Genomic DNA, 9398 nt, shown 5'->3' on the forward strand with positions numbered 1-9398 from the left:
AGAAATAAAATCTAGATCACTCAAATATCAAACATTTTAGGATTGCTAGTACATAGTGTGAGAGTTGTGACTGGGTAACGGATGTTACAGTGATTTCAGAACTCAACTGAAAATGTTCCGTGATACATTTCTTGGACTACATTTTGAAGTGTTTCCTGCTGAAAACAAAAATGATCTCAACTAAGATGTTTGTCTTGATAAATGAACCTAATACAGAAGTTTGCTCAATATCATCTGCTTAAATGAGTTCATTTTGCTTAAGGGAAAAGTCAATTTATCAAAAGAAGAGGTCATTTGAAATTCCTCTATCCCCCAGCACTTTCAGTTGGTCTTGATAGATATATAAGTGAAATGTTTATTTCAGTATTAAAACAAATGCTTTGCCAATATAAGCATGATATTTCTAAGAGTATTTCATGAATGCAAAATTGATAGGGGGAAAATGTGCTAAACTGCTCAATATAGATGGAGTTGGCTGAGGGGGGAAATACGGATTGCAGTATTTAAGGCTGAAAAAAATATTTATTGTTTTTCCCATTTAGAATTGGTTTTCTAAGCACTGCCACTCAGAATATTAAGTGATATATTTACTCATGTTGAGAGGAAGACTATAAGTACCTTGAATGATTTGTGGTTAGAGCCAATAAAGCCTTAGTGACTACAAGTTACATACTTTCTTAACTAGCTCACCCTCGAGTACACCCTTAAATGTGGAATCAAGTACTAATAATCATCCTTACGTTACGCAAAGAACATCAGTTGCCTCAAAATAAAATTCATAGGACAGCTCACTGAGCAGATGGCTGCCTAATGCTGGCCAGGATGAAACGGTGTCCCAGGAAATGAATTTCTTGTTCTCTGAATCTGAATTTATTGTTCAGATCTGAATTTCAAGAATCTGAATTTCTTGTTCTCTGAGAAGCTCAGGTGTCAAGTCCAGAGGATATAGGAAGAATATTTTTTAGAATTCTGAGCTCCAATGGCACCAAAAGGAGAACTGATGAAAAGTAACTGTGGTGACAGGACGAGGGGGAATGGGCTTAAGTTGCGCCAGGGGAGTTTTAGTTTGGATCTTAGGAAGAACTTCTTTACTGAAAGGGTTGTTAGACATTGGAACAGGCTGCCCAGGGAAGTGGTGGAGTCACCATCCCTGGAAGTCTTCAAAAGACATTTAGATGTAGAGCTTAGGGATATGGTTTAGTGGGGACTGTTAGTGTTAGATCAGAGGTTGGACTCGATCTTGAGGTCTCTTCCAACCTAGAAATTCCGTGATTCTGTGTGTGTTTTACCCTACTAATTTAGCCAGGTGCTTGGAAAGGAGCAAGTACTCCTCTCAAGCTGTTCTTGCTACTAAACCAAGATTGATTTTTATATTTAAACTATTATTTGCAGCAGTACTTTAAAGCTAGGATATTATTTAATTCTTGTCCCTTAGCCAGCTGCCTTTACTGTCTGGATAGGGTTCTCTTCCTTAATATGAACCTTGTTCTCATCGTAATGAAGAAGCCCATGACGTTGCTTCTCATTTATGTTATTATGTTACCAAATAGCTGGAGAACATGCCTAAGATAAAGTTTATTTCTAGCCTTAGAGCAAAATTTGAACTTGTGCCTCTTGCCTACTAGGCAATTGTTTTGTCCACCTCAGTGTGATACGTAACCTATGCTTCCCTCATCTTTTTTTTATTATTTATTATTTATTTATTTAAATAAAGTATCTCGGATGAGACTATTATGAAGAGACGATGAAAGCAGACCATTTAGTTTATGGGATCCCTGCCACCTAATTTCAGATGTCTACCATCTGAGGAGGTTACCTTACCTTACCATTCAAAGAAATGCAGGGGGTTCCTTGATTGTTGACTCCGATACTTTTTTTTATGTTGACTAGAACAGCAAATAATGATGCCTCCATTTTAGATTACCATATTTATTAATTTGGATTCCACAATTTGTTTCTGAATTGCATTGTGTTCACTTGTACACCTGCATGCTTAGGGCAGAGCAATTCTCCAAAAACAGATTTAGAAGCACATTCACTCTTTTCAGGTTGCTTTTGGGATTTATTTTCTTTACCCTCTTGGTTTCTATGGTATTTCTATTTGTGTTCACATGATTAAAGCACACCTAAGTCCTGTTTAGTTATACTATGCATTTGGTCCTGAATCTTCCCTCATGTTGTGAATGCCCTGCACAGTAGGTCTGATTCTCATTTATTCAGACAATATGTTGCTACCTTTTATTTATATTTATTACCATTAAAATACAGTAGGATTTTGAAGCATTAAACATAGCACATGTTGTTTCACAAACTTCTTTTACTTTCAAAATTCAAATGTCCCCTACTTTTTAATGTTTTTATAATCTACCTTCCAATTTCTTGCATGTTAAAGAAAGTGTGTGTTTAAGTGAAGATCAATATTGCCTTTATATTGTTAGAAGCCGCAGGTGTTTGTAGTGAAACTTGAGGCTTTTCACTATTAGATTGCATATTTGAATTAAATCTAAATTGGTGCTGATTCAAAGAAATTTATTTCTGAGGGTTGCTTATTTATAGATCAGATGCTTCATTCATTTCATCCTAACATAATTATTTCTTAGTCTGTTAGTATAGCTGGCATTTCTATATATATTGAGTAAGTAGACTCAGCTGAATGACAGAGCCCTAAATAGTGTCCCTGTAAATCTGTCACACTCCACGGTGTTACAGGCTGAAAGAGCATCATGGGGTATCTCATGTAGGTGCGTTGCTCCCTCATTTTGTGGTTCAAGTGTTAAACTTCAGTTTGGACACCTTGGTTTGAGTTAATAGTGTTGCCATTTAAATCACAAATAATAATAATTTTTTAAAAAGCACAGCATCTGAGAATATTGAAAGGGGTCTAACTATATTTTATTTTCCCTTCTTGTAGGGCAAGAAGAATGGACCAACTCAAGACACAAGGCACCTTCTGCAAGGACGACAAAAGGAGTCTACAGAGACCAGCCATATGCGAGATACTGATTGTACTGTCTGATGTTGTGAAATATCCAATCTCCACCAGTCCTGTATACTGTTCAAAGTAATTTTTTCTATGAACAATCCCTTTTTATTAAATCAAAGCGCTTAAAAATCTGAATGGATGGACTGAACTTAAAATATTTTGTTGAAAGAACAACCTGGACAGAAAGATATGTAAAACAAGGAACTTTGTTATTTCCAAACTGTATTTGAAAAATAGGTGATCAAAAAAATAACCTTTGATTAACTAGTGTTAAACTAGGTTTACTAAATATGTTAGTCCATTCTTTTAACATAAGCGTAACCTTTTATTTTAAAGGTTTTCAACAGTTTAGTTTTTAGTCTTTATTTTCAGCCATTTGCTAGTTTTTCTCTTTGCAAACATGCGTAAAAAGGGAAGCAAATTACAAATGCAAATAATGTGGTATTTTGTAACTCAAGTCTTGAAATGTTCTGTAGTGTTAAGCAAAGTTTTACCCTTGCTTGATACTAAATAAACTTTTGAAAGAAAATCAGTGTGTGTGAGATTAATTTTATGCTTTATCTTATAATAAAACTCCATAAATAGTAGTAAACAGGGAGAAATCCGTTTAACAATGATCAGCATAAAAGGCTCATATTAAACATTGCACAATTTCTTAAAAATGGTATAAAACTAAATGTACGTTTATATACTCACAGTAGATATAAATGCTGTTTAAAGTATCCAAATGGTATGGATCTGCTTGAGTGCCACATTAAATCAAAATATTTTTGTAAAAAATGGTTTAAAATAGCTAATGAATTTTCTGAAAAAGATGTGACTAGTTTTCATCTTGTTGAGCATTTTTTCACTAGTGCAACTTTGGAATTTTTATGAGAATTTTGGTACGTTAATGACCACCTCGCTCCGTGCTGGAAGCAATAAACACAAAGCTTTTAAAGACTTTCTGACTTGACTAATTGAGGTCGCTTTCGTCAGAGGCAGAGGATGTGTAACCCTTAAAACGGTCTTCATTTGCAAAGGTAAATAAATCAAATAAGATTTTAATCTCACTAATTTATCGTAGTATAACCAATAAAAACAGGGAGACTACAACTTAGAAAGTTTCATTTCAGAATGTAGGAAAGGCTTTAAGAACACCTAAATTCTCATTTTAAAACGTTTAATTTGTGTTAGTAATCTAAAATCCTTAGTTTAGCTAGTTAAATTTGGACAAACTATTCCCTATTAAACAACTGTAAAACCTCATAACCAATAGTTGGTAATATATTATTTTTCCATAAATTCTAGTAACTTAAACATTACAAATGTTATCCAAAGTTTTTTGTTGATCATTAAGTTTCTATTAATTATAGTTTGATTTACATTGTTTTCTTTAGTTTTTGTTTGAAAGTCTTTCAAATTTAGTAAAAGTATTTTTTTTTTCTCTTGTCAGGAAACCTAACTCTTTGGACAGCCAAGAGAACAAAAACCTTAATCTTCTGATGCTTTGGTAGGTATCTTTACTTGTCTGTGAAATTATTAGATAAATAATGGAGCTTTTGATCAGGTCCTTAATTTTTTATACACAAGGCTTTAATTACTTAATGGTTACAGGCATTGAACTAGAGCGCAATCAAAATCACTGCCTATTTTCAGTTCCTCTGGGAAAAGCCATAATTTTAAATTGTCATTAAACAGGACATTAAACTGTGCTGGTGTTCAGACACTGTCCTCTGGCTGTTTGCTTATTGTGTAACTGTATCTGAGACTGGAAATCAAAGGTATACCTAATTCTGACAGCATTTCAGCCAATTAAGTATTTCATCACATAGAGGAAGGTGAAAGAAAATGAATGTACTTTTATGCTCGTAGTGTTCAAATGGCTTAAAACTATCATCTAGTCTGCAAACAGATCTGAAATGGTTTTACAAAGCTGAATAAAGCATTTTGTAGAGTGATTTTTTGAGTCAAGCATTTCTGCATGAAAAGCAAATTTGATTTTGGCACAAATGGAGGACAAGTCCATTGAGAAACATTAACTATAGACCTAGCTTTACTGTTTCTGATGAATTCAGTACATAAAGTTTAGTGGTGGACTTGGCAGTGCTAGGTTAACAGTTGGACTTAATGATCTTAGAGATTTTTTCCAGCCTAAATGATCTTATAATTCTATGAAGTAATTTCACTGTACTTTGTACAGATTTGTTATTTGTTTTTGTACTTGGAATGGAAATTCTTCCTGCTAACCTCATGATCTCAAAGTCTGTAGTGGACTTTAGATCTTTATACTTCAAAATATTGCATAGATCGTACTGCTTCCCTACACAACAGTAAATGTAGGAGTCTGCTGTCACAGGCCAAAGGATTTTTTTGTACATACAAAATGGCTTTAGAACAATTTTGACACTACTGTAAATGTTTACTGCAAAATACTTTTAAAAAGGTTACGAGAGCTTAGAGAGGATTCCTGCCCTCTGGGGCTCAAAGGGCAAAGATTAAATAACCAAGAGTAAGACTAGCTGCTAGAACTGCTAGAGCAAATCCGAGAATATGTATCTTTTTAAAATACATATATACATACATAGTGACCCTGGTTAAATCTTTCTTTCTATTGACAACTTCTAACTCACTTTTTATTATGAGTTGCATAAATCATTAAGTTTTCATCTGCAAATATTAAGTTGTATATTTGCCATATACAATGAAACAGGTTGGCATAAAACTAAAATATTTAGTAGCAGGGATAGCTAGTAGATGCGTGAGTGAATCAGAAGTGAATTCAACCTTTTGGAGTGCTTATCTAACTCATAGCTTTGATTCCATCTTTCCTTGGTGCCTTCTATATGGAGGATGGATGGATCAGCAGAGATATGTGCAATTTCTCTTGAGGGGGTGGATCAGGAATCCCTGTCAAATCATGCAGAGGATGTTTGCAACTCCCATAGTTTGACAGGGTCTCATGTGACTGAATGTTGCAGGTCATGATTTAATTAAAAAAAAATTCCTCACATGACTAAGCGCACACCCATCCTAGTGTAGGCTTTGGGCGCGTGCCAGATCTGCATCTGACAGAAGACAGAGTAATCCCTGGCCTTATAGTGTTCCTACTGAGTAGCTATGACCCACCTTGCCAGAAAAGTTAATCATTTGAGTCCTGGTTTATTTGCTCTTTTAATGAGATGCAAGATCTATATTTGGTAAATGTCAGAAAAAAAGTCTGCGTAGGTACTGAACATAATAGTGGTATGAATTTTAAATCCAGTAAGTCTTCCTTCTTTCATTTTATTTCTTCCAAGAAAAAAAAAATGTTTATATCACTTAAAACAGCTGATTCTAGATATTCATGGAAACTACAAATTTGCAGTATAAAATTTGATAGTTCTGACATAACATGCACTAGCATTGTGTTCAGCTATTGCATTTTTGTTTTTTTCTTTCTTTGGAGTAACCTATGAAATTAAATTTGTTGGGTTTTGAACTGAGGAAAAAATAAATCTAAAAAGGTACCTAAATCAGAGAAGAAGGAAGGTAGAGAGCACCAGGGGAGAGGGAGAGAGAAAGAGAGAAGGCAGCCTTTTATCGTGACAAACTTAAATCTAGCAACATTTATCCGTTCTAGTAAGAATAGTATTCTTACACTAGTCAATTGCAGTGTTACTGGTCAAGTAATATGATTATAATCACATCATTAATTTACCTTTATTGAAGCTTTTATCACACTTGCATTGAATTCCAATGAAAGCAGTTTCTGCAATGGTTTCCATAAATCTGCATACGTTTGTTGTATACATTATTGCCTGATTCAACTGCTTGTAATCCGACAGTCTCCAGAGAATTAGTAGTAGCTAGTCTTGGGATGTGTACAAATAAATACTGTTTTTCTCTTTTTCAGGAACTTCTGCCATGTTAATTACGGACTGCTTAGAGCATTGTACTTGTCCGTGTGCCTAGGCAACAATGAGACAGGCTTCGGAGTATGAAAATCCTGTTCTGTATTTCTTGTATTAAAGCCTTAAAGTGTATAATGTTATATACTTTTTAAAATAATTGTATATATAAACCATTAATTGTTTAGTGACTAAACAATGTTTTATTTGGAGGTCAATAAAGAATTTCCATTTAAGTTCCTGTTACAAAGCAATAACGCAACTTCATGTTCCTTTAGTGACTTCTCTTAGCCTTACACAGCAAGTATAAGCATGTGTGAATTCTCATGACTTAGAGTTTAAATATGCTTTTCAAAATAGCTTGTCTGATATATGAACATCATGGATAAATTAAAATGAAGATTGGTGTTTTATTCTGAAGCTTTTCATATCAACTAATCATAAACAGGTCTACTTAAAACAAGACTCATGAGTAGAATTTATATTCCAGCTTCCATTTCCTTCAGAAACTTGTTGTATAACATGAAGGTGTTTCAATTCCTGTCAATTATATTATGCTGCTTATTCTCTTTCACTTGGTGTTTGCATAGAAATGTTTTCTCTGATACAAAATCACAGTTTTCTAGTAGTAGTACTGGATGAGGCTTTTACACCTTGATTAATCTTGTATCTTACAGCTATGTTTCCTCAATGCTTTCTCTGTTTTATATTTATATTAATTGTGACTGTGATAATTTGTAACAAATAAAATTCTGATAATTTAATTTCTTTCGTTTTTTTCCTAAATATTTCTTGTGGAGTGTGCGTCTCATTCCTCGGTTACATTTTCATCAGATGTATTTTTCTTTTTGTATTTACCGAAACTCATTCATCCTCAGAAAAACAGTCTGGGCCTACCACATTTATTTTTATTTTGAAAACAAGCAATACCGCTTAATAGCTTCTTCACACCAAATGCCTCCTCTTCAGCATATATTGTTTTCTAATACTGTATACTGACTATTGAAGGATGGATTGGAAATTTATGGGAATATGGGAAAAATTAAGATTTCATATTAAACTTTACACTGATGGAAGTATCATGAGTAACATACCATGTTTAATAAACTGGAAAAAAAAAAAAAACCCTATGATAGTGTAAAAAATATTTACTTTTAACCTTTGAACATTTAAGGTGCTTTTATCAGTTACTCTCACAATTGAGAATATTTTCCCTGCCGTCATCTCTCACTGTATTACAACTACATTCCTGCAATGTTTTCCACAGCAAGCTATAAGTACGTAGTAAATAAATAACATTTAATAAGTAAGAGCAAAATCCAAAAATGTTTGAGTAAGCACAAGAGACATATAATAATGGATTCCCTTCACATTGACAGGCAGGAACCTCTGGTGTGGAACAGCACCTAACATTTTAAATGCTAGCCAAGTGTAAAAATTGTCTGTAGATCCTGGGCAGGGAGGGCTGGAATTTAGATAAGCAGAATGCAATTTCACTTACTACAATTTAGACTGGACAGTGGGATTACCAACACAATCTAATTTGAGGACCGCTATGAACTATATAATGAGTAAGGTATTGCGCTTTCACTCTGGAGTCAACAACAAAGCTTCCTAGTGTTGATATTGAAATGTTTTGCTAGCATAACTTATTTTAATATGTGGCACTATAAAAGCTACCTAGAATTTCCAATAATTTTGATATATTTCCTAAATGCTAAGTAGACTAGCGTAGAAACTGATAGTCAAGCCAAAGTGGACCAACTGCAGGCTATTTGCCTATTTGTCTTGCACATAGTTTGCTTGATTTCACTAAAAACTTGTGTTTGTGCTCTCAATGGGCTTCATTTCTGCTGGGTTTTATTAGTAAGTGGGGTTGTGTATTTCTTGTGATCTCCTTTAAGTGAAACCTGGGTCTTGTTGAAAGGGGGAAATTTTTTGTCACTCACTTCAAGAGACCATGTATGTGCGTTGGAAGGGAAGGCTGCATCCTTCCTGGGATTCTATGATAACCGTTCATACCATCACCTTTTCTAAAGGTTTGGAGCAAGGACATGAGCCTTCAGCTTCAGTCTGCTTCACAGTCTTTCCAATAGAGTACTTGGACATCTAAAAGTGGGGGTCTCCCACCATTACTTAGGTACAAATGTTTATGAAATAATAGTCTAAGACTGAATTAGAACAAACTGTGGTCATCCTTTCTAAAGAATGTTGCAGAGCATACTTTTCAAGTTGGAACTTCTCATCTTTCTGGGTAAAATAATGGAAAATTTAAAGATGAAAATAAAAAGTTATAAAGTTAAAAATGTACATAATATGCAGATAAAGGGGATTGCATCTGTCATTGAATGATAGAATTTCCAGGTTACCAATATCCAACAACCTCAGGGCTGTCACAGCCAAGTAAATTCACAACCAAGAATCAGAGTATCTTTGGCTTCAAGTTTATGAAAAAGATTAATTGGTTGAAGGGGCTGAGAATTATTTTCACTAGCTCAGCATTTTTTTTCCAAGACAGCTGCAATTGTTTAATGGGGAGAAAAACC

At 34.2% G+C, this 9398-nt stretch overlaps 1 protein-coding gene across 4 annotated transcripts in view; it reads left to right on the forward strand.

Annotated features, from left to right (window-relative positions):
- KHDRBS3 (KH RNA binding domain containing, signal transduction associated 3) overlaps positions 1 to 7616 on the forward strand; it is a 93113-nt gene extending 85497 nt beyond the window's left edge. For 3 of the 4 annotated variants that reach the window (XM_068672700.1, XM_068672701.1, XM_068672702.1), the window contains one exon: positions 2912 to 3512. In XM_068672700.1, coding sequence (XP_068528801.1) covers positions 2912 to 3003 — 92 coding nt within the window. In that variant the 3' untranslated portion in view covers positions 3004 to 3512. Of the gene's footprint in view, positions 1 to 2911; positions 3513 to 4418; positions 4476 to 6857 lie in introns of those variants that run through there. The other variant, XR_011093259.1, reaches the window with a different exon arrangement.
- Positions 7617 to 9398: the final 1782 nt, after the last annotated feature.

Source organism: Anas acuta, chromosome 2 (genome assembly GCF_963932015.1).
Source record: "Anas acuta chromosome 2, bAnaAcu1.1, whole genome shotgun sequence".
Classification (NCBI taxonomy): domain Eukaryota; kingdom Metazoa; phylum Chordata; class Aves; order Anseriformes; family Anatidae; genus Anas; species Anas acuta.